Source organism: Bubalus bubalis, chromosome 8 (genome assembly GCF_019923935.1).
Source record: "Bubalus bubalis isolate 160015118507 breed Murrah chromosome 8, NDDB_SH_1, whole genome shotgun sequence".
Classification (NCBI taxonomy): domain Eukaryota; kingdom Metazoa; phylum Chordata; class Mammalia; order Artiodactyla; family Bovidae; genus Bubalus; species Bubalus bubalis.
The window spans coordinates 78,578,856-78,603,729 of record NC_059164.1 but is presented as its reverse complement, the minus strand read 5'-3'; the positions used below and the strand labels follow the sequence as shown (position 1 = coordinate 78,603,729).

General features: G+C 46.3%; 1 protein-coding gene across 7 annotated transcripts in view; it reads right to left on the bottom strand.

The window, feature by feature from the left end:
- Positions 1–320: 320 nt before the first annotated feature.
- The window catches only part of GLI3 (GLI family zinc finger 3), a 318,757-nt gene continuing 294,203 nt past the window's right edge, over positions 321–24,874 (bottom strand). For all 7 annotated transcript variants that reach the window (XM_025291389.2, XM_025291388.2, XM_025291391.2 and 4 more), the window contains 5 exons: positions 19,539–19,688; positions 18,322–18,486; positions 11,976–12,266; positions 6,941–7,268; positions 321–5,977 (listed from right to left, as the gene is read on the bottom strand). In XM_025291389.2, coding sequence (XP_025147174.1) covers positions 3,645–5,977; positions 6,941–7,268; positions 11,976–12,266; positions 18,322–18,486; positions 19,539–19,688 — 3,267 coding nt within the window. In that variant the 3' untranslated portion in view covers positions 321–3,644. The remainder of the gene's footprint in view (positions 5,978–6,940; positions 7,269–11,975; positions 12,267–18,321; positions 18,487–19,538; positions 19,689–24,874) is intronic.

The window sequence follows — 24,874 nt, the reverse complement described above, 5'->3', positions numbered from 1 at the left end:
GTTGTGAGACATTAAACCTATTCATATCCTTCCTCTTAAGAGTTTGGCCAAGAGATATAATTAAGAAAAATGCCCACGTTACAACTGGCATGCCTCCCAGGTACCCCTCCTCACACACCACTCGGAGAGTGTATTGCCTCATTCTCCATCTTAGGGATAAGGAGTCTGGGTCTCAGGCTAAGCTTGTGTGTGTGTGTGTGTGTGTGTGTGTGTGTGTGTGTAAGTCAGGGGGGTGGTCTGAGTAAATGCAGGTTCTGGATTTTTCCAAAGAAAGCCCCTTTTCCATTCAACTATGAATTAAATAAACCGCCTAGGAAACATTTCAGTACAAAGAGTTTTTTTTTATTGACATTGTAAGAAACATTGTTCCTTTTCTTTGTTATAAAAAGACTAAGTGGTTGTGAAAGCAGAAGTAGAGTCCATCTGTTGGGGGCGCTGCAGCCCCAGGCTTGAGGTGGGCGTGGGGGGCATCGCACAGGCTGCAGGCTGATCCGAGGAAGGCCCGGGGCCGGCCACGTCCAAACACTATGCCTACAATACTTAAATGTATTTACACATGTTTCTTTTAAAAAAAGGGTTACACATTTTATTTTTTAAAAAATCTAAAAAAGGTGAAAACAATGAACTTGTATTTTATCTTACACGTTTGCAGGATACACAACAACAGTAACTTGTCAGAAGAGAACATCCTCCTATGCATTCAAAACAACATGGGAAGTCAGGTTACGAGACAGCTCAGACTCTGCTACAATCGGGTCCTCTTGGCTGGTGGCAAGCACACAGCCTCAAGCCCTGATTGGGCAACACCAACTGGTCCCTCGCTTCGAAGACATTAACGTAAAATAAGGCACATACATCGCAAGAATCAAAACTCTGTGGCTCAAGAGTGTGAGCCACTGTGTGAAGAGCAGGGGCGGTCTGATCAGTTCTTTAGAGAAGAAAACAAAATGGATTGACAAGGAAAAACACGTTTAACACAGGTGCTAAACAAAAGTACCATGCACTAGCCTGCATTAAAAAGCAGGCTATGACCATAGTGAGTTGGTGTTATCTCCCCAAGTGCAAGGGACAAGAGAAGTGGAGGGAAGACTGGAGGCTGGGGATGGGTCCCATCACAGGAGATTCTAAGTGTACAGAAATCCACGTCCAGACAGAACACTTGGAAGTGGCCCCAAAAGATCTTCTTCACTGACTATCGCAACAGACCATCACGTTCAAAAGGACACTTTCCTCTCCCACCTCTCCTCTTCTCCATTCTTCTGAGATTTTCATACTGAGAGAAACCAAATACTGAGCTGAAAGGTGAGTGAGTCTTCTGCAAATCTGAAGGCCAGAGCAAGGAAAACAAAGTATGGAAAGAAAAAGATAGGGGACAACCAGAAGAATCGCCAGAAAGCAAAGGAAAAAACAAGGGTGCAAGGTGACAACCATGCTCATCTCAGTCTCCATCCATCCTTCCACGCACAGCGAAGGTGATTTGGGAACTACGGTAACTGAGAAATGCAGGGCACATCCAAGGACTCTAGTGGGGAAGGGCTCTCGGTGCAGGAGGAGGAAGACAGAAAGGCGGTTAAGCCACAAGAGCAGGCGAGCTCAGACCAGGACCTTGGGACTTTGAGTTCAGCTAGATATGAGATTCAGGGAACTGGACTGCCGATTCTGTGACCAGATCATGACCCGTTTGAAGAATACAGAAAAGGCCTCGATTTTTCCACTGAAGAGCGATAGAGACTCAACTCTCCTAGCTCAGATCACTGCTTGTCTTTTGATTTGGGGCTCTGTTCCAAAGGGGATGCTTCCTTTGATTTAAAAGAAGGTGCTGCACATGGGGAACAGCGGGAGGACCTCAATACCCCTCTGCTTTCATCTAGTTGAAAGCAAACCCAACTGTCTCAGCTAAAGTCCCAAAAGTCTAAAATTCAGAGGGGAATTTTACCCCACGTGAGATTCTTGGTCCAAATAAGAGAACATAAACCTGAGAAAAATGAGCTGGTCCTAATATTCCATTATCTCATACTTTTATTTGATTTTTGTCACTACTAATTTAAATGGCAGAAAGGGGAAAAAACACATAACGGACTCATGAATCGCATTGGATAAATCTAACTCCAAGATGAATGGGGCAGAATACAACATGTCGACTGCAGTGCTGATGTTGTATTTTCATAGTTTACATACTTTTTAAAGGTAAAATGCTGGATAGTCCACATACCCTGTGCACACATGGTATGTCTTTTATGTGTAGCAACTGTACACACGGGGGGTAGCTGCACTTTTTAAGTCTTTAAACCTTTTCATCTGAAAGTCTAGCTTAAGTCCACCTTAAGGACAAACTGCATAGAAGACTTAGCTTCTTAAATGGCTGCATAATGTAATAGAGTGTTAAGAATGTATCCACACAGCTATGAAACTGTGTCCTTAGAGTTTTTAAATACTGAAAATGTTTGAAGCAATTTATTCCAAATATCTTGGTCTATGAGCTTTTCTTTTACAACCAAATTTCATGAGTCCCCTAAAATAGGGCACTTAGAATAGAAATACTCTTTTGCTATAGTGGAATTAATATATTGTTGATAACATAGCCAGCTGTGGGATTAAGTACCTATATACTCAAAACTAGATATAATCAATTCTCAGTTATTCTGTTATCTATGAAAATGGGGAGAGAGATGGAACTAATCAACAAATATGCCAACCCACAAATATTTCCCAAATTCTATGCAATAGCTTTAATCTATAACATATCTACCTTCTTACCAGAACAGATGGAAGTAACAGTGTGTCTGGGCGTCGCCCAACACTCCTCCCTGTCTCCCCCTGGAACAGCGCTGAACACTCCTGGACAGACAGAGAGGGGAGGCAGGGTCCACAACTGAGAACTGATATATAGACGTGCCCACCTTCCTGTCCAGCACATGTATGGACAGGAAGAATTTTAAGCCCCAACTGTGGGCAAACAGAGTTGTATCTCCTCTGCACAGGAGCCCTGAATTTCCACTTGTGTGTATCTGTCTGAAGCATGTCCCAAACTGAACGGGGGTTGGGAGCTTCTCAAAAGCCTGTTACCTCGGCTACAGTACACCCACAAAAGATTCCCAAATTCACTCTCCAACTTCCGACTCCTGAGCCCAGTGTGGGAATTCAAAAACAAAAGAAACAAAACACAAAAACAAACATTGAGCATATGTAAAGGAAAATGGAAAAACGCTGGACGTGTAACCCCTTAGTCACAAGCACACCAACTTCCTAGTTCCTTGGAATAACGGAGAGACACGTCAAATCCTTTCACTTGCCCTCTCTCTGAAAAGAAAGAACGCGCACATCACCATTTACACCGGTTTACTAAAAAAAAGAAGGGGGAGGGAGGAACAGGCTTACAGTTTTCTTTTAAGAGGATGTTTTGAGTGTAACAATACTGATTCAAAACTGAAATGGAAGACAATTTCTCCCTAGAATACTTTAGGGTTTTTCAGAGTCCTTTTCCATAAAAGGAATATACTTGAAACACATCCCAGTTAGGTGAGATGAGATCGCTAAAATACATACAGAACTAAAAAAACTCAGCCAAACAAAAAAGGGTCAGTTTAATCTTTTAAACTCCTAAAGTTTCAGGTCTCTTGGCAGTCGTTTTTTTCCCCTAATGCTTACTGCATAACCGCAAGGAATTTGCTTTCTTCCGCAAGGGAGGTCAGCAGAGAGCTCATGTCCCCGATTGCCATGTTGGTGGTGCTCAAAGACAGAGGCGGGAACGGGAGGGCGGCTCGCGGCGTGGTGAGTCGGGAGGAGCTATGAGAAAGGTTCTGAATAATGCTTGGGCTCAGGGCTCCTGACATCAGGCTGGCATGGTCCCCGTCGTCTATGATAGCGTCGAAATCAATCTGCACCCCTTCCAGATCATGGCTGTCAAGGCTGTCAACTGTGCTTGTCACCTGGTTAGCACCTGGGGAGAGTAATTCAGAGTTTTCGGCGCCGGCCCCCTGGAGCAGGCAGTTGGCTTCTGACATGGAGAAGGAACCAGTTTTCATGTCTTGCTGACCGAAGCCAACGGTTTGGTCATAGAACTGACCAGAGTAACTCTGCACATTCGAACAGAGCTGATGGGGCTGTCCTGGCATCTCCATCTTGATGCCATTCACCCTGCAGGTCTGACTCGGGTCACTAAACTGTCCTGGCTGCAGAGCGAGACCACCCCTTGGCCCAGCCTGGCGCCGGCTGCCCCCGTAGCCAACACATGGCTGGTAGCCCCTGACGGCTGCCACGCTTGGCGGCTGCACGCTGATGCTGGGAGGCCCGGGCAGGCTGCTCTCCGGCCCTTGATAGATGTGTGAGGTAGCACTAGCCTGCCCCAGCAGGTTCTGCCCCGAGCGGCCTGCCCCCTGGGTGTGTGTGCTGTCACCGAGGAGCTGCTGAGCCAGGTACCCCTGCCCTGTGGGGTCTGGGGTGGGTATGCCATTCACCGTGCTGCCGGTTGACTCATTCGGCACCACCGACAGGCCAAAATCCAGATGGCTCCCACTCCCTTGCATGGTGATGCTTTTCAGCTTTGCCGCCTGGATCCCAGGGCCACAGGCCCCATCGAGTAAGGCGGGGGCACCAGGCTGCCTGTTGAGGCAGTTCCCATACTGCTGGGCCTTATAGGGTGGTTCGTGGAAGGCATTCCCGTTGGTGCCAGCTCCGCCACCGTGGCTCACTAAGTGTTCCGGGCCCCCGAAGGAGCTGGCATGCTCCCCAAGGGTTGGATACCCCCCAGCTGGGCCAGCCCCACTCCTCAGTGGATTCTGTGGGTGAACACCCATGTGGCTGTACGACCCGAAGGCCCGGGCCTGCTGCCCCATGGACCGCTGGCCGCATTTCAGCTTGGAGGAGGACAGGTCGGCGCTGCCGGAGCTGACTTCGTTCCACTGAATGGGCAGGTCGGATTTACTGGCATCGGGGCAGGGCTGCTCCAGGCTGCGGTACTGCTGGCTGCCGGTGTGGCTGGCGTGGCTGTCGGGCAGCCCCAGTGGGTCAAAGTCCCCGGGTCCACTCCCTAAGCCTTGGGGCACTTTGCTGTCATCAGAGAAGGTGCCTGGGAAGTGCTGCTCATACCCGGCTGGGTTCTGGGAATTTAAATACTGCACCACATCATCGGGCAGGAGGTCCTCATCGTTCAGGCTCACGTCGGCGTCCATGGTCAGGGACTCCAGGGTGACATTCTCAGTGATGCTCGGGGGACAGGGAGAGGAGTGGAAGTGGCGGGCCTGGCCCCCATCGGGCCGCGTGTAGTTCTGAAGCACAAGGTTGCGCTTTTCCAGGGATGGAGGCAACACCGGAGGGTTGAAGCTGTTAAGGCTGTTGAACCGCTGTACCCGGGGCAGAGAGAGGCTCTCCGAAACCGTCCTCACCGGGTCGCTGGCTCTTCTCACGCCGTTGCCCAGCGCATCCTGGGGCAGCAGTGGGCGCCGGCCGTAACCGTGGGCCCCGCCGTCGCTGCATCTCCGAGGAGGATGCACGGGAGGCAGGGTCCCCGCCGGCTCCCTGCCATCTCCCAACAGGGCCATCCGGGTCTTGAGGCTCATCCTCTCCATGTTGGGCAGCGGGGTGGGCGGGGGGCCGCCCGTGGCGGCGGCGTACTTGGCTTTCAGGCGGTACTGCTGGGCGGGAGTGAGGCTGAGCAGGCTGGGCAGACCGTCGCCCTGGCTGGCCTCGCTGGACCTGCGAGAGGCGTCGGTGGAGATGGGGTCGTAAGAGTCGGCCACGCTCACGTTCTGGGGTCGCCCCTCGGCCTGGGACGCCTCGCTGGACCGGCGGCTGGAGAAGCAGGGCGAGATGCCAGAGGAGCGGCGGCTGCTCAGGTAGGCGGAGCTGACGGTGCTGGTGCTGCTGTCTCTCCGGTTGAGCATGTTCAACATGGTGATGTCCACCCCAGACAGGTCGCTTCTGTTCGGGAGGAGGGGCATGGGCCCGCCCAGACTGCAGCTGGTACTGGGCTGTGTGCCTGCAGAGACAGCGTGGGAGACACAGGTTCACCTCGGGATGACAACACAGGTTCTGGGGCCAGAAACCAAACCAAACCAAACCAAACCATGACCAGTCTGGTCACGGTGACCCACCCCTGCCCTGCAATGTCGAAGGGCCAGTGATGAAGTAAGGGGGTGGGTGAGCAGGTGGCAGGCTGCAGTGGTGGATTCCCTGGCTTAAACAAAGCAGTAACAACTCCCTGGATGAGTTAAGCTCCTTCGCAGGTGTAGTGCAAGGGCAAAGTGAAGAACCACAGGGTATAGATACAGCGCTCAAGTTACAGGAAGCCCAAGGGCAGAAGGCATTCTGAGGGTCTCATACCCATTCTCAGGGCTTCCTCCGACATCCTATGCAGGTGTAAGGCACCTGAGTTGCTGGGGTGGGGGAGTTCACACCTGGGCTCTGCTCCAGGTACTGAGTGTAATCTCAGAAACACAAAGCAACTAGGGGCTGACTGGCAGAAGTGGCTTCCCTTTCTCTGAATTGGGCCAACACTGGTCAAAGTGACTGTTTACCTGCTGGCTCTGGACTGTGGAAATCAGAGGCAGGGGCTAACTCTGGATGCCTCTGCAGCTAAGATTTCCTTACTCTGATCTAAGAGTGATGATTTCACGAATATGAGTCACGCGCAGTTTTACTTTTCATTCCAGTATTATCCTCTTACTGTCTGCTTTTATTGGGTTGGCCAACAAAGTTCACTGGTTTTTCCCCCCACCCCTATATTATCTGACAGAAAAACTTGAAGGAACTTTTTGGTTAATCCAATAAAATATGGGTTCTCCAGAGAGGTAAAACTAATATGCATGGTTCCAGCCTCATTTTAGGGCTGATGGGGAAACAAGCAAACAGAAAACCCAAGGACCTGGGTCTGCACAGTGCTCTGGCTGCCTCCGAAAGAACGGAAAACCCTGAGCAGACATGAGGTCTGGCTGGCACTCACCGTTTCCTATGAGAGGAGAGACTGCAGGGGCTTTAGGGGGTAGAATGGGGTTCAGTCGTGGAAGCATTCCATTCACTTGTTTGAGCCTTTCTAGTTTGACGTGCTCCATCCATTTGGTCCCTGCTGGGTTCCTCCGGGCTTGCAAAGCGAGGGCCGTGGTTGCAGTGGAAATGGTCGAGTCCATGATTGGGGTTTCATCGATGGCACTGAGGTCGCCCACACCACCTCCATCGGTCAGAGGAAGCTCGAGCCCACTGTTGGAATAGTTGCTGATGGGGGACTGTTGGCTGCTGCATGAAGACTGACCACCAGGGCTTGGCTGAGATGTCTGTGGGGTCAAGAAGAAAAGGAAATAAATGTTACCTAGATGATCAAGGCCAGGGAGCAGACAATGAGCAATCACGCAGATCAAGGCCTGCGGGATTCTCAGTGGGTGGGATGAGAGGAACTATTTTCTAGTGAATGGAGGTGGCCTCCCCTGAACTCAGTGATGATGGATGGGCCAGCAGGCAGATGGACCGTGAAAGGCAATGGACAGCAGGGGGAGCCAGGTGTGATGTAGCAGCCATGGAATCCCTCGCCCGATGCCAACTCTGCATCACATTTCCTCAGTTCCCACCCCACCTCCATGACTTGAGCCTTTGGGCAAATTACTTAGCCACTCTAAACCTCAGTTTCCTTATCCAGAAAATGGGGACAATTTATTTATCCTAAGGATTGTTGTGGAAATTAGGAGTGAAGCCCTGAAAGCACACACAGTTCAGAAAGACCTGGATAATAGGATAATTAGTTGGCTTGGAGAGTATTAGTGGTTATTAGTATACATGCTTTAGTCCTCAGGATATATACGCCAGGAACACATGTTACCTCCCCTCCAACCAGTCCCTCTTTATGGTTCAGGGTTGGTTCCCCAAGCTCTATAATCTCTGTCCATTCCTTCTACATGTTCTTTCTTTGTAAAACTCCAAGTAGGGGGATATATGTAACAGCAGTTGTAGGAGGGAAGACTTCAGTCACTTAGTTTCTGCTGTAGACAGAAAGGAGTCTCTGGGGAAGTCACAGGCGTCTCCCAGCCCCCAGTGTGCACCTGGCCTTGCACTAGGAGAATCAAGCCAGGTTTCCCTAACCCCAACCCAGCGGACTTGGCAAGCCCATTCTGCAACTCTTGAGAACTTAATCTAGTCCACTAGGTTCTCAGGGAAAGACCCCTCCTCCAGGGGCCCCTGACCATGGGGACAGCTCAGTGTGTCTACGTTTGGGAGCACTCTGGCTTGCATTGAGCGGTCCGCACAACCTGGCCCTGGCCCATCTGAAATTCCAGTGCTTTCCCGGTGGACAAACAGCTGCATCCTTTTCGTAGAGATAAGAAAAGTGATGTTCAGAGAAGTTCAGTGACTGCCCAAAGTTACAAAGTGAACAGTGTGATGACCTAGACTCCTGGCCTGGCCTCACTTCTGTTCCTCTGTAGCACTCTCTCTGGTGTTACCTAGCAACTAGAGTCTGACAGCAGCCCGTGAGCAAGGACAGATAACTACACACACTCTGGTACACACGGCTATGGTCTCAGGTGGAACCACAGTGCTGTCAGAAGGGGCTCTGGACACAGGTCATTTCCGTGGAACTTGTCACACTTTTCCTGAGACCACAGTACACACACCCAAGTAAATGAACACTTTCTAAGTGAGCACCACATGGTACACTAAGTGTGTCCTGGGCAACCAAGCAGAGAAAAATAAGATGCACAAATGTGATCATGAATGCATGAAGCCTGGCTTATTTTTGCTTCTGCAGAGCACTGAAGTGTCAGACCACCTGCTCCTTTGCAGAGAACTTAGATCATCCAGGGCTTTGAATGACTTTTCCTCTCGGACTGTCAAATCAGTATGTGTGCGTGTGAATCTGTGTGAATGTACACACACTTCCCTGTGGAAGAGTGCAGACTCACGTTTCCACAGGGCCTGGAAGAAGGCTTTCATGCATCTACAATTAGAAAATCCTTAAAGGACCCTGACAGTTCAATACAGGTTAGACTGCCAACAAGTATATCCAGTTCTTGCTCTAAGAAGGTGGTGCACGTCTGGTCCAAGAATAAATTTACACTAGTCAACATGACAATTAAATGGTCTTTGAAAACATCTGCTTGGTCGGCCCCAGTGTGATTTATTATGGAATCCTAGACAAATAGAACGATGAATTTCAACATCTAACTCCACGTTTTCACATGCTGAATGTTCAAAACACATTGCTTCTATGTTGGAAACATATCTGGGCAATGTTCACTACCAAAGATATCACAAAGGACAAAGACTAAAGAAAATAAATAAAAAGCTATATGTTAAAATGAAAACAAAACAAAGAGAGCAGAGAAGCCAAAATTCCCTCACCTTATTACCCACTGTCCTTAGGAAGTGAGAACAAGACATTTAGGAGCATTACACAGAAGAGATGTTGGAGTAATCAGAAAAAAAGAAGAAAGAATTTAATTTATAGCGTGATGAACAAATCAAAGACAAGTTTTTAAAGAAAGAATATTAGAAATGTATCTCACATGCTTCAATAACTACGTCTATGAAGATACCTACTCATTTACACACGTGAGCACATGTACATAAAAAAGTCCCCTGTGGAAATTGGTTAATTTATTAATCTCACTGAGCCTGTTTCCACACCTGTAAAATATGGGGCCTAGTCTCAATATCCTGAAATCTCTTTCCAGCAGTTTGTTTCTATATCAATATATCTATATCTCATAAAATATTTCACATCTTGGAGCATCTCAGATGTCACTGAGCAAAATCGCTGTACGTTTTTATTTCTACTAATTTTCTTTTTAAATAATGAGTGTTTGGAGAAGTGATAACTTTTCTTTCTTTCCTTCTTTTTTGCTAAGGATGTACATAAAAGGTCCCAGGGACTCTGAGCTCACTGCTGCTGCTGCTGCTAAGTTGCTTCAGTCGTGTCCGACTCTGTGTGACCCCATAGACGGCAGCCCACCAGGCTCCCCCGTCCCTGGGATTCTCCAGGCAAGAACACTGGAGTGGGTTGCCATTTCCTTCTCCAGTGCATGAAAGTGAAAAGTGAAAGTGAAGTCGTTCAGTCATGTCCAACTCTTCGCGACCCCATGGACTGCAGCCTACCAGGCTCCTCTGTCCATGGGATTTTCCAGGCAAGAGTACTGGAGTGGGGTGCCATTGCCTTCTCCCTGAGCTCACAGGATATCCTAAAAATATAAATCATTGTCTTTCAATGACATTATTTAGGAGACCACGGATTCACTTTCTTTGTTTCAGTAAACATTAAGGATAAACGGTTAAATATTTTGCATAGTTTTTATACAGGTGACTTTATTTTAGGAAATTGATAAATACTCCTCCCCCAAAAGTATATAAAACACCGTTTATGAACTGATTAATTTAAACGTATAGGGATCAGTTATAACACATACATAAACTTCTTAGTAAGGTGTTTTCTAAAAGCAAAGTACAGCTATCCACAGGGAAATAATGATACGATAGCTTATTTGCATGATTTTTGGCTAGACCTAATGTCACTTGCTAAGACTCTTAAGAGTTTAAAGACAAACTCAGTTAGTCACTAAAATGCAATTAAGTCATATGCGTATTAGTTCGTGCCCATACATACTGACTACACATGACATCACTCAGGAATTCACAGGATGTCCATCTAATTCCTGGACTTTTCTAATTTTATGCAAATGATTCCTTACACTGAGTAGAAATCTGCCTGCCTGATCATTCCCATGCATGTGGAAGTCTAAGCACGTGACTTATCTAGTACATTTCTTTCACATCCAAAGAGTGGACAGACTAGAACCCAAAACACAGAGCTGACTCCATTATACATATGCCAAATACAGATGAACTAAATCTCCTCTGCTACTCTTTTCATTTTGTCTTTGGGAAAATTTTAGCTGTTTTATTCTGGCCCGTGCATAAGGCAAAAACCACCAAGCGAAGTCTGAAAGAAGCCGCAGCAATAGCTTAATCCATGTGTCCTATTTGTCATCAAACTAAGATTTTTGTCGATGACATTTGTCAAATCCCTCCCTTGCTTTCTACCTCCTTGTTTTAGGAATCATTTTAGATATGGTCTCAAGTCTATCAACTAATCTCTAGATTGGCACAGGAGTTGTCTTTTCTAAAAATTCAGAAAAAAATTTAAAAATCCCTTTATATCTTCCCCTCTTTTTACTCCAGCACATTCCCCTGGGGCCCCATGACTCGTGTTTGGCTGTGCCAGGTCCTGGGCCCCTACACACATTCCTTCCCCGCTCTGAGTGTTGCGCTTGGCGGCTACCTGCTCTCTGCCCCTCCCATGGCATCGCCAAGTGCACCCTGTTAGCTCCGCTCTGAATGCTCGCACCCAGACTTGTCTTAGAGCCCTGTTACCCAAGCTTTCTTAGTCTGCCTATCCCACTGGACTGCAGACCCCTAAAGAACAGGGACCATGGCTTATTTCAGGGGGTGCTAGTAGTAAAGAAACCACCTACCAATGCAGAAGACCTAAGAGACACGGGTTCAATCCCTGAGTCAGGAAGATCCCTTGGAGAAGGGCATGGCAACCCACTCCAGTATTCTTGCTTGGAGAATCCCTTGGACAGAGAAGCCTGGTGGGCTGTGGTCCACAGGGTCACAAAGAGTTGGACACAACTGATGCGACTCAGCACTTATGCATGGCTTATTTCTCTTGGGGTCACCAAGGCAAAGAAGTCAGAAAACATGTTTACAGAGGAACCCAATGAATAATTCTCTATGTTAGAGGCCTCCTGAAAATGTGGATAGTGGTGTGTGTCTACCTGCCACAACTTCCAGATCGATATAAAAAAAGCAGTTAGGAAACCTCAAACCTCTTTTCTGAGCTGGGGTAAGTAATTGAGATCAATGAGCTCTGATCTCCTTAAATCAAACAGTGGGTTCCAGTGAGGACAGGGGTGATGTGGTCCTCCCTTAACTTAGCACCCTACCTGGCCCCTTTAGAGACCTGGGACAATCAAGAAGGAAAGCGAATAACATACCATGGGCTTCTCCGCCTTGACCGTTTTCACTTGGAGGCATTCTTCCCGCTTTGAGGTAGTGTTGCTGAGGTCCTTCTGCTCCCCGAGGGCTCCCTGAGTCTGCCGGCCAGGTGACCTAGACTGTGAGTGGCCGCCGGAATCTCGCGGGGGCGGGGGCCGGGGATGCACGTCCCCTCGCTGCTTCTTGGTGACATGAGCCTCTGGGCCGTGCACAGTCTTCACGTGTTTCCGGAGGGAGCTGGGGTCTGTGTAGCGCTTGGTGCAGCCGGGGATTTTGCACACATATGGTTTCTGTCAAATGCCCCAACAAGGAAAGAATAGACTGTTATCAAAGTGATTGTCCCCGGCCCAACAGTCTCTTGTGGCTCTTCATTATGTTTTTAATTCTTTCAAAGCATGATCACAAGGTTTTGAGGTATTCAAAACCCTCTAAATGGTGCAGTGGTTTAATAAAGACTATTTGGACACAGTTTGGGGTCCATGGACTCTAGCTTGGACACATTACTATTTTAGAGAGTGCTCAGGGAGAGCTTGGGAATCCTGGGTGGTACAGTGATAAAGAATCCACCTACTAATACAGGCTATACAAGAGACATGGGTTTGATCCTTGGGTCAGGAAGATCCCTGGGAGTAGGAAATGGCAACCCACTCCAGCATTCTTGCTGAAAATTCCATGGACGGAGGAGCCTTGTGGGCTGCAATCCATGGGGTCGCAAAGAATAGTACACAACTGAGTGTATGTGTGCACGTGTGCACACACATACACACACAGGGAGAGCTTAGAACACGTAAATTGTGTTTGTGCTCCTGGAAAAATTTATTCTGTGAGGAGGAAGAAGTGTCATGGGGTCACATGGCGTCCAAGATGATTTGATGACAGTGGTGATGCTGAGGGTGATGATAAAAGAAGAAGGCTTAAAAGACACCATCCTTTCATGAGAAGAATGCCACACGTGTTTGGGGAGAGCTTGTGTGAAGACATTTCTTACGAAGTCCTGTTTCCCAGACCTAAAATCACTCTTCCACCTTTTAAAATGTGCTCTTTACACATTGACATAGTAGAAAATAATAATGACAATAATAATTGCCTGGAACTTCCCTGGTGGTCCAGTGGCTAAGACTCTGTGCTCCCAATGCAGGGGGCTCTAGCTAGAGCCCACATGTCTGATCAAGGAACTAGAGCCCATATGCCACAACAAAGATTGAAGATCCTGCATGCTGCAGCTAAGACCCGGTGCAGACAAATACATCATAAATGAATCAATATTTTTAAAAATTGCTGTAGCCTCTCCTAGGTTAGATATCACTAAAATATGATCCTTTGGGTTGTATTACAACTGTGTGGGGGTGTTCAGGGCTCAGAATATCCAGAACCTTTCTGATCTTCAAAGTCCTAAGCCCTGTTGGAGTATCCACAAATGCTCACTCATAAAGTGATGAGGACTGGTAGATGTCATTCTGGAGGTGAGTATTTCTGGGTGAGGCTCTGCTCCTGAGTACTAAGGTCTACAAATTACTTCATGCTAATTTCATTTTCTGTGTGGGTCAGTAGTCAAACCTATAGTCATCAAAAATTATACAGACCCTTGTAGTTGAACATTTACTCACATCACAGGACTGCTAGCATTATATTCATAACCAACGTCAGAACTGTGATTCTGTTTACTTCATTTGAAATATAATATATTCATGGATGCTTATATGAGTCTATATTTACATCCATATATATCAGGAGGTGAGCTATTAGATAAACAATATTCATGAAAGACATGATTAATATAATGTATCCATTGGATTAAAAAAGAGTCCCTGTCTTATAGAATGATGCTTTTCCACTAAACGCCCAAGAACAGACTGAGTGCTGCCTAAAATTATGGCATGCCCTAATGGAATGAGGTAAAGATTCCAGAATGCTGAAAGACCTCATCTCCAAATTTGAGATAATTTTGGGTTGAATTGATTCCCATTAACTACAAATTACTTCTCTTCAGGAGCTTGTGTGATTTGCAGCATATATATGTGTAATGAAATGAGCACATCAAATCCTATGCATTAGGGACAGAAGAATGGCTCTGACGATCAGCGCTCTTACCGTACAGTGTCTGACCTCGGCCCTCTGCGGGCTCACTGCGCTGCTGTGACAGGCAGACAGCAACGTCTGGGGCGGGGAGGGGGAGCACAAAGCCAGGCCAGCATTCCAGGTTTGAAGAACTATTCTTCCCGTAGATGTCTGCATGTGTGTATCATGGGTTAATTTGGAAATGAGGACACAGCTAGAGATGGAATGAGTCTACTAATATTCATCAGCTCCTGCATTTCCAGGACCAACAAGTACCTGTGTGCCCATGTGCCCTTGTATGAACACATAAACATTAGCCACCTACAAAAATCTCCAAGCACACATGGTCAGAAAACAACACTTCACAACACTAACTACATGATGTAGATTGGCCCCCAATTCTGTTCTGATTAATGACTGAAATGCAATCTAAGTGTAGGTAAAGATAAATGTTGTCAGGGTTCTAATTTACCCATGTTTCCTGTCCTGGGCATTTAAATTTTGGCACCATGATTGCCTTTTTGACTCCCTGAACTGAAAGATACTTTGTGAACACTTTCATTCTGCTTGACTTTGTAGAATTTATCAAAATAAAATTTTAGATAAACATTTAATGATCCCTACTAGATACAAGACTCTGTGAGCACAGTTTTATATATGACAGGATTAAATCTCAAAGAAGGGAAAATATGAAAAGTGTGGATGCTAAGAAGGATATGGACAAAGGGGAACCATTCTGTCATTGGGAAGATGGTGGACAGCATCAATCATCAAATTTCTGTATCTGGGTATAATGCCCAGCTCATGGGGTCAGGGTATGGACTAAATCTGACCATGTATACATAGTGCTTACCATGATGTGATATGGGGCATATAATAAGTGCTCAATAAACAGAGCTTTGATTAAGAAAAGGTGTTGTAGTTGGGTCCTGAAAGATGAACAAGATGCTGAAGGATAAAAATGAGGGCAAGAGAATGCAAAAAAAAAAAATGTATCCAGATTGAAGGTCCAATAATAGGACCACTCCAGGCATGCGGGCATGCTGTCTGGAAGCTTGTGTTCATGTTCACCATGGTGAGAGGTCAAGGGATTGTGGAAAAGGAAGATTGGGGTTGAGCAGGTGAAAGTAGATATGGGGTTGGCCAAAAAGTTCACAAAGTATCTTACAGAAAAATATTTTCTTGGCCAATCCAATATAGGCATAAGATGTTTAAACTTTTCCTAGGAAAGATGGAGCCTCTGGAACTTTCTGGATAGGGAGATACAACCAAATCAGAGCTCAAGGAAACTGGCTTCATCTGATTTGGGGTGGAACAGGAGCTCCATGTTCTGGAGTAGGGAGCTGGTCAGAGGCCACTGCGATGGTTCAGTGGCCCTACATGGGCAGAACAGTCACGGGGGTGAGAGCTAGATTAGCTTCCCCGAATGGCAATTGCTTCCTATTCTGTTCCACACCATCTGCCTCATCCAGAATAGCAACCTGCTTGCCAGATAACCATCTATCAATATTTGTTCAGAGAAAGGATGAAGATACAAATAAGAGGACAAATAAATCGAAGAAGACATCTGGATTTGTCCATGGTTGATTGATGATACAAATCTGGATTTCCTGGACACACTTAATTTTGATATATCTGAAACTGTCTATCATTCATAGGCAAAGCTGAGGGCTTTCTCTATTCATGGAACAGAGAAAAATGATTTACGTGATTGTGAATAAAATTTTACTTATGTGTTTATGGTCAATGTTAATCATTTATTTTAGGTAAATCGCTCCATTTTGGTGAAAGATATTGTTGACCAAGATACATTTTAACCTCATGATGGATATTCAACTCTCATACAACACTGCATTTTCTAATGCACAGAAGAATTCAAGCTCCACTATAATGCATTTCATTAAAGCAAACAGATGTGGGCACGCATTTGAAGCTCATAAAAAGATAAAAACTCAGTAAGCATGTTTATATCTATTCACTGCTGAAGTTTTTTTTTTTTTTTTTTTTAAATTGCTGAAGTTCTAACATTCTCAGTGCCCAACTGGCTCCACAATAACAGGAGAGAATCTACAGGAATGTATGCGTTCTAAGTTTCTGGTCATAATTGTACCTAAGTATATGAAATATAAACAGATTAATTAAATTCTAGGTTAAGTTAATCAAATCCCCTGAAACATTTTAAATTGAGATATTTGGTTGGCCAAAATTCTGTATGGAAAGTCCATATGGAAAAAATCAAATGAACATTTTGGCCAACACAACATAATTCATACTATAAAGAACACCCTTTTAAACGGCACAGTCCAGTGGCATTTAGCACAGTCACAATCTTGTGCAATCGTTACCACTCTCATGTTCCAGAATATTTTTATCATCCCAAGAAGAAACCCTGTACCTATTTTCAGTCACCCCTATTCATCCTCCCCCCAGCTTGTGGCAGCTACCAGTCTTTCTGTCTCTATGGATCTGCTTATTTCAGATCCCCTAAAACTTTGTACAAAACAAGTACTGCTGCTAAGTCACTTCAGTCGTGTCCGACTCTGTATGACCCCATAGACGGCAGCCCATTAGGCTCCCCCGTCCCTGGGATTCTCCAGGCAAGAACGCTGGAGTGGTTGCCATTTCCTTCTCCAATGCATGAAAGTGAAGAGTGAAAGTGAAGTCGCTCAGTCGTGTCCAACTCTTCGCGACCCCATGGACTGCAGCCCACCAGGCTCTTTCGTCCATGGGATTTTCCAGGCAAGAGTACTGGAGTGGGGTGTAAACAAGTACATTGGATTACAATTTGTGGCTCAGCTGGTAAAGAATCCACCTGTGATGCGGGAGACCTGGGTTCAATCCCTGGGTTGGGAAGATCCCCTGGAGAAGGGAAGGGCTACCCACTCCAGTATTCTGGCCTGGAGAATTTCATGGACTGTATAGTCCATGGGGTTGCAAAGAGTTGGACACAACTGAGTGACTTTCACTTTCACCACACATCTTAAAAGCATTTTTGACATTAAAAAAAAAAAAAAAAGGAGATGCGGCATCTTGTCTAAAACATCTGCAAACAGTGGATCAATATTATAGATCCCAAAGGATTCAGGTTTCTTTATTCCACTAGGGTGTATAAAGGTGAACTTATGTGTGTGAGTTTATGTGTGCGAGTGCTTTTGTTGAGTGTGGCGAAACCCCTTTGAGATACTTTTCCTTTGTCAATTCAGTTGGAAGGAAACTTGTGAGGGCCATCTCTGCCACCTTCAAGCCAGTGGCCAGTGAACAGAATGTTGCACTTTTACAAATTCCCTCTTCCAGCTCTTCTCTGGAAGATCATGAAGGGCCTGGCTGGCACCTTGTGGGGTCAGATGAGAGTCACACCAAGGTCAAAATGTTCCCTCTCTCACATGATTTCAAGCAAACGGATGACCCACTCTGTGGGGCAGAACTACAGCTTGTAAACAAGTTCTGGTTAGTTAGCCTATTTCCACCACAGATGTGGGAAGCCTTTGTGTTAATCTCTGAATTCATTCAAGAGAAGGTTTCACAGACAGAGGCAGAATCTGAGCTAGACCTTCAAGGAGAAGCTGGAGATCTGCAGGCAAAAGCGAGTTAAAATGTAAGCAAAGGGAATTAGAAACCATTTTCATTTATTCTTACACTTCTCTGAAATGTGTGGGGGATAAATACCTCAAACTAACAACAACACATCAGGAAACCCTTGAAGCTTTACTCAATATATTATCTTAAATAACTGACTAGAAACCATTCTGGGTTTCTGAGAATAAGCTTCCAAGACCCTTTGGAATTTAGACTGTCTGGAAATCCTATTTAGCCAAGTCAGGTTGCTTTGCAGAAGTCTTTTTTGATATAATGCATTTGAAGATACCACCTGGAGAAAGCAAATAAAAGTGGCTGTCTTAGCAGTAAGCTGTCAGCTGTCAACACCTCTCTTCTCAGTCTCTCCGTAGTGCTTACAGGGTCATCGTCCTTCAAATGCATTCGGGCTATTCCAGGCACAGCGAGTGGGTGGAATTCCAAGTTAAATGTGCCTACTGTTTGACCAGTAGGTGGCAGTACTGAACAACAGGAAACTTGTTCCCCCTTCCTCAGCTTGTCTCTCCCATCCAAGACCGGGTTTCAGCCCTTCCTCTGAGGCCCCCCAAACCTTCACCTGCAGCATTAACATCCACTCATCCTGGGTGTGGCCAGAGGAAACGACAATGGAACAGGCTCGTGTCTCCCCAGAGGAGTCTTTATTTCCACCCCCTGAGCTCTGGACCCAACAGGCGTCTCCCAGAGGAGCCTTACCTCGTTGGAATGTGTCCTGTTCTGGTGCTTGGCGCGATCGGAGGCATTAGAGAAAGCCTTGTTGCATCCTTCGTGCTCACAGACATATGGTTTCTCTCCAGTGTGAGATCTCAAGTGTGTTTTCAAGTTTTCGAGTCTCGAGTAGGCCTTTGTGCAACCTTCAAACTGTAGACGACAGGTAAATCTGGATGACCCCACACAACGACAACTTCTGCCTCTCACTTGCTCCAAGTGAATGAAAGACGGACGTTTGGAGGGTCGGCAGCTTTTCAAAACCAAGGAACAAAAGTCCACTAAACTCTGCCTTTATTGGGATTCAGATGGTGGGCTCGGGGCAATTCTAGAGAAAGCATTTTCAGTGCTAGTAAAAATCCCGGGACTTTTTTTTTTTTTAATAGGCCACTCAATGTGGACAATGGGTTTCATTATCTGCTCAGGGATCTCCTTGAATTCCCACTGATTTCAGATTCAGCACAAAGTTCATTAATATGGCTTTGTGTCCCTACAAAGACACGGAATTTGATCCTGTTTGTAAAGGCCCTTTAACATGTAAAGTACCAAGGCTCAGTCCTGAGTGTGCCTGGCGGGCACCTTAGTGAAAGAAAGCTTAGCCTCCAGTTCTTAGGTCTGTACAGGGCCATGGTGACAGACTGGCAGGCAGGGGGGTGCTGGGGGGGAGGGCTGAGGAAAAACTCTAAAGCCATACAGGTTGTATTTTTGAAAAGTCAACTGAAGTTTTTGAAGTTGAAACTGGCCTTTCCCCGTGCCCTCCACGGCTCTGGTGTGATAGACCCTGGTGTGAGGGCAAGCCCAGTGGCCCCGTGGTCATTCCCGGTGCTAGATGGCTGGTCCCTGCTGCGACCTGCCCACCGGCTCCTCTGCAGAGCTGGGCTGACTCAGTTGCTGTTAGCCAAGTGTTTCATTAAATAAAATTGACAAGAATCAGCTCCTTGCTTGGCCAGTCACGTCGCCAAAGCACGTGGTCTTCAGGCCACCATGCTGGACAGGGTGGGTCTAGGACACTTCCTTCCAATATCTCCCAGAGCTCAGCTGTCTGCGTTCTTTCTCTAATTCTTCCCTCCTCTCCCCTCTCCCAGCCCCCGGAGTTTATCACTCATCAGCTGGCACGGTGCTGGTTCTTGGAGTAGGAGGAAGGAGCCACGGGTGCAAGACGCCCTCTGGGTGCACATCCCGGCCTCCCCCACCCCGGGACTCACCGTGCATTTGTGAGGCTTCTCCCCCGTGTGCCTGCGCATGTGTACCACCAGCATATACTGGGCTTTGAAGGGTTTCTGTTCTCTGGAGCAGTCGAGCCACCGGCACACAAACTCCTTCTTCTCTCCATGGATGTGGTCATTATTTATATGCTGGGTTTTGGGGGAAAAAAAAAATAGAGAAATCAAATGGAAATATACAACTCTTTTCTGCAGGTAGCATAACAGAGGGCCCCAAACCCCCTAACCTTAAGTCCTAAAGGCTCCACGGTACCTTTCCCATATGGCAGACGATTCTGTTCTGGTTAGTACATTTCTCAAGTCAATTTGCTGTTACCAACTGTGGAGAGATACTTTTTTTAACTAGCAGAAGTGACAGGATTTGGAAGAAGCTTGGAATCCTGGAAAAAGTACTGCAAGGGCAACGGAAGACAGGAGTTGTGAAATGGGGTGAGACACACACGTCCTCTCTGGGCCTCTGCTATCTTTCACCTGCCAAGTTGGGGGTCAAGGTGAAGTGACCACAGAGGGGACCTCCAGCTCTCACCCTCTTCAGGCCTTGGGTAGCACCTGGGCTAGTGATGTGGCTCAAGACTGCAGGAAGGGCGCGCACACACACACACACACACGTCTATAACAAGAACTGGGAAAAACCAAAGCACTTTTTCAAATGGCACTTTAGTTCCAATTAGGGAGATCATTCTTTTGATAAGAATCACAGAGAAATGAACTTGACTGAAAATGAAGGCCAGGTGATCGTCAACAAAACAGTCTCTGAGGGTCTGTGCTATCCTTCTGCACAAAATAAAGGAACAAATCCCCTAGTTTCTAAGGTTCTTTCCAGCTGTAGAATTCTGTGAATTTGGTTTTAAAAATGAAGTTGAATGTCCCTGAAATTTCTCTGAATTCCAATTCAAAGTTTTAGAATCCCATTGTATATTAATAGAGTTCCTTGGATCCATACATCAAAGGTCCTACAACTGGGAGACAGGTGCAACCTACAGACACACCAGAAGACGTGGTTCTTAATTTGGATCAAACTTAGGTCTGCTCCAGTAAGATAATGTTCAGTCACGGGTGATGGGGGAAATCTGTGCCCTAGGTTGATCCTCTCGGTTTATTCTCTGGCTACCCCATACTTTATCTGCCTTAATTCAAGGCATTTGTGAACCCTTGCCCACACATACATAGAAACACCACCAAAAAATTTGTGCAGTGACAGAAACCTCCCCTGGGTTTCCTGGGCCACGTAGCAGTGACAGGACTTTTAATTACTTTCTTGATGAGGTTCTGGGTCCTAACTGAGTGGTCTCTGGGGGCCTGGGGGTAAAATTCCATCACTCAGCCTTGCCCAGTTACTCCACTAGGCAGCCGGCTGCTGTAAGGAAAAAAAAGAAAGCAGTCTGTTGTGTTGTGTTTGTAGTTTAAAACTGGATGAAGGCAGAGAAAAGCAATCATGGTATACTCTCCTAGAACAGCTCTCAGAAAGCCGGAGAGACAGGAGAGAGCAGGTGACATGGCCCAGGGTGCAGGCAGACAACCAAGATCCTTTCAGAAGCTCTGCACATGATGAAGAACCCATAGAGAATCACTCTGGTTCATCACGGCATCGCAACCCCCTGATAGACAGTTGTGTGTTTTCTGTAAAAAGCTAACTGTCCTCAGTATGAGAGTTTCTTAAAAGTGATGCTGGGAACAAGTTCACCTGTATCATTTTTCTAGATTCCATACATAAGTGGCATTATACAATAGTTTTTTTCTTTTTGACTTCACTCTGTATGGTAGGCTAGAGACACAGACATAGAAAACACATACATGGACACCAAGGGGGACAGGGGATGGGAAGGATTGGGGGATGGGATGGATTGGGAGATTGGGACTGACATGTATACACTACTATACATGAAATAGATAACTAATGAGAGCCTAACTGTGTAGCACAGGGAACTCTACTCAGTGCTCTGTGGTGACCTAAATGAGAAGGGAATCCAAAAAAGAGGGGATGTATATATATATACGTATACATATATGTATCAGATCAGACCAGATCAGTTGCTCAGTCGTGTCCGACTCTTTGCGACCCCATGAATTGCAGCACTCCAGGCCTCCCTGTCCATCACCAACTCCCGGAGTTCACTCAGACTCACATCCATCGAGTCAGTGATGCCATCCAGCCATCTCATCCTCTGTCGTCCCCTTCTCCTCCTGCCCCCAATCCCTCCCAGCATCAGAGTCTTTTCCAACGAGTCAACTCTTCGCATGAGGTGGACAAAGTACTGGAGTTTCAGCTTTAGCATCATTCCCTCCAAAGAAATCCCAGGGCTGATCTCCTTCAGAATGGACTGGTTGGATCTCCTTGCAGTCCAAGGGACTCTTAAGAGTCTTCTCCAACACCACAGTTCAAAAGCATCAATTCTTCGGTGCTCAGCCTTCTTCACAGTCCAACTCTCACATCCATACATGACCACAGGAAAAACCATAGCCTTGACTAGACGAACCTTTGTTGGCAAAGTAATGTCTCTGCTTTTGAATATGCTATCTAGATTGGTCATAACTTTCCTTCCAAGGAGTAAGCGTCTTTTAATTTCATGGCTGCAGTCACCATCTGCAGTGATTTTGGAGCCCAGAAAAATAAAGTCTGACACTGTTTCCACTGTTTCCCCATCTATTTCCCATGAAGCGGTGGGACCGGATGCCATGATCTTCGTTTTCTGAATGTTGAGCTTTAGGACTTCCCTGGTGGCTCAGCTGATAAAGAATCTGCCTGCAATGAGGGAGACCTGGGTTTGATCCCTGGGTGGGGAAGATTCCCTGGAGAAGGGAACGGCTACTCACTCCAGTATTCTGGCCTGGAGAATTCCATGAACTGTATATCGTCCACAGGGTTGCAAAAAGCCAGACATGACTGAGTGACTTTCATTTTCTTTTTACTTTCTTTCTTTTTTTTTTCATTAATTAATTTATTTATTTTATTTTTGTATTGGTTTTGCCATACTTAACGTGGCTTCCTAGGTGGCACCAGTGGTAAAGAACCCACCTACCATTGCAGGAGACATAAGAGACTCAGGTTCGATCTCTGTGTTGGGAAGATCCACTAGAGAAGGGCATGGCAACCCGCTCCAGTATTCTTGCCTGGAGAATCTCATGGACAGAGAAGCCTGGCAGGCTATAGTCCATAGGCTTTCACTGAGTTGGAAATGACTAAAGAAACTTAGCACGCAAGCATACTCATAGCTGATTCATTTTGCTGTAAGAAGAGACTAATACAACATTGTAAAGCAACTATACTACAATAATATATATTTTTTAAAGTGATACAGGGGCACATACATGGATGAAGAGAACAGATCTGTCAGCCAGGGGACAATGTGCCATCTTTAAATGTACGCTTCAAGAACATGTCTGTAATCCTTTCACATTGCCCAAGGCTGTCCCAGATATGTACAGAAGCCCAGTCATTAAGCCCACATGATACGGAGGTGTTATACGAGGTCTCCTTTCTAGGGAAAACAATTAATGGTCACACAAATCCCCTCCATAAAGATTGCTCTTGGCTCAGCTATTTTCCACATTATTAGACATTAAACTCCTTGGATGAAGACATGAAAGAAAAAGAAGGAAGGATGAGAGGAAGGGAAGAAAGAAAGGAGGGAGGGAAAAGATAAGGAAAGTTAAAATTGGAATATGACCTGAGAGTTTGGGTTTAGTTAACTCCTTAAGTCAGGACCCACATCTTTTGGTTTTGTATTCTCAGCCACTGAGAGGTGGCCCTGGTACTTGGCAAGTCCTCCATAAATATCTATTGGTTTGATTGGCTTAGGTCAGACACTGAACTTTCTCTGGAGCCAAGAATTTATATTTGATGCTTTTGCCTGACTTACTTCAACTGCATTTTACCCAGTATCCATACAGTAAGATTTTAATGTAGATGCTGTATTACTTTAAAATAATATAGTATCGAGAATTCAAAAGAACTTGAATGATTGGACTGATATCCAAATGTGAACCCCATCTTGCCAGAGGGAATAAAAGAAATACTCAGTGATCACCACATTTCATCTGTCCCCACATATTGACATGTATGTACTGAGTACTGCTGCACATCAGGTCCTGTGCTGTAGACTCAGACAGACCTGAGTCTTTTCCTGAGGAAATTACAGTCTGCTGGAGGGACATGGATAATGGCTTAAATGACTGTACAATTATAGTTATGATCAGTGTTAGGAAGGGAAATAAGAGGGCTTTAGAAAAACAATTAACAGAGGGCCCCAAATCTGTGGGGAGCACCAAAGACCAGGGTCAGCTTTCCAGTGAGAGGCATTTAAAGTGGGACTGAAGGATGAGTGGGGACCTGGTGGGCGTGCAGATGAGGATAGGGGTGGAGAAAAAGATGGATGGAAGCCCCCAGAGAAGGTCAGATCTTAGTGCCATCGAGGAACCGTGAGAGGAACATGTAGGTAGGAGTGGATGTGCCAGGCAGACATGGGAGCAGCCCAGCACTGCCACTGCTGGGTGTAGTAGGAGGCATGAGCTTCCAGGGGCCCAGTGGAGACCTGTGAGGTGGCCAAGCGGGGCCCACCTAAAATGCAGCACTCTGGGTCAGGTGTCCAGCAGGGAGACTGTGAGAGAGACCTCTGCATGGAACTCATGTGCACCCACCAGGGCACCTGAGATGACCAACAGGGAAGGTGCCACCTGAAGCTAGTAAAGCCTCCTGTCCTCCCCATCAGGCTGGAGGAGCCAGACTCTGGGTGGAGAGGAAAGAGGTGCCCTCCTTCAGGTGGGTGAGGTGGGAGAAAAACAAAGAGCCTGCCAGCCTCCTTGAGCTGGGAGCCTGGCCGGTGTAGGGGAAGAAGGCTGTGATTGGACAGGAGGCTGTGAGTTTAAACTGGACGAGACTTTAGTAACCAAAAGTGTAGAAGCTGCTAACCAGGGAGTCGAGGGATCTGCCATTGAGCTGGGATGGGGGTGCTGACAATGGGCTGATGAGAGCAGTGCCTGGAAAATGCAAACCATCTCAGATTAATGCCTGGCCAAGTTGCATCAGCCTTGACCTCTGGACAATGTCTGAAAAATCCCAGTGGTGGGAATCCAGTGCCCATCAGTAACCACAATACCCGGCCTTCTCTCATCTGGAGAGGAACAGAGGAGAAGTTCCTTGGGACCGTGGAAGCAACCTCAGTTTCAAAAAGGTTAGCATATTGGGAATTTTCCCTTTCTGCCCCATAGAGTAGACCTAAGCCCTATCTAACATGCTTTTGTGTTTTTCTGAAACTGCTTGAGTGCCAACCTGGATTGAGACCACAAGTTACTGTTCTTGGAATGAGATTCTCTGACCT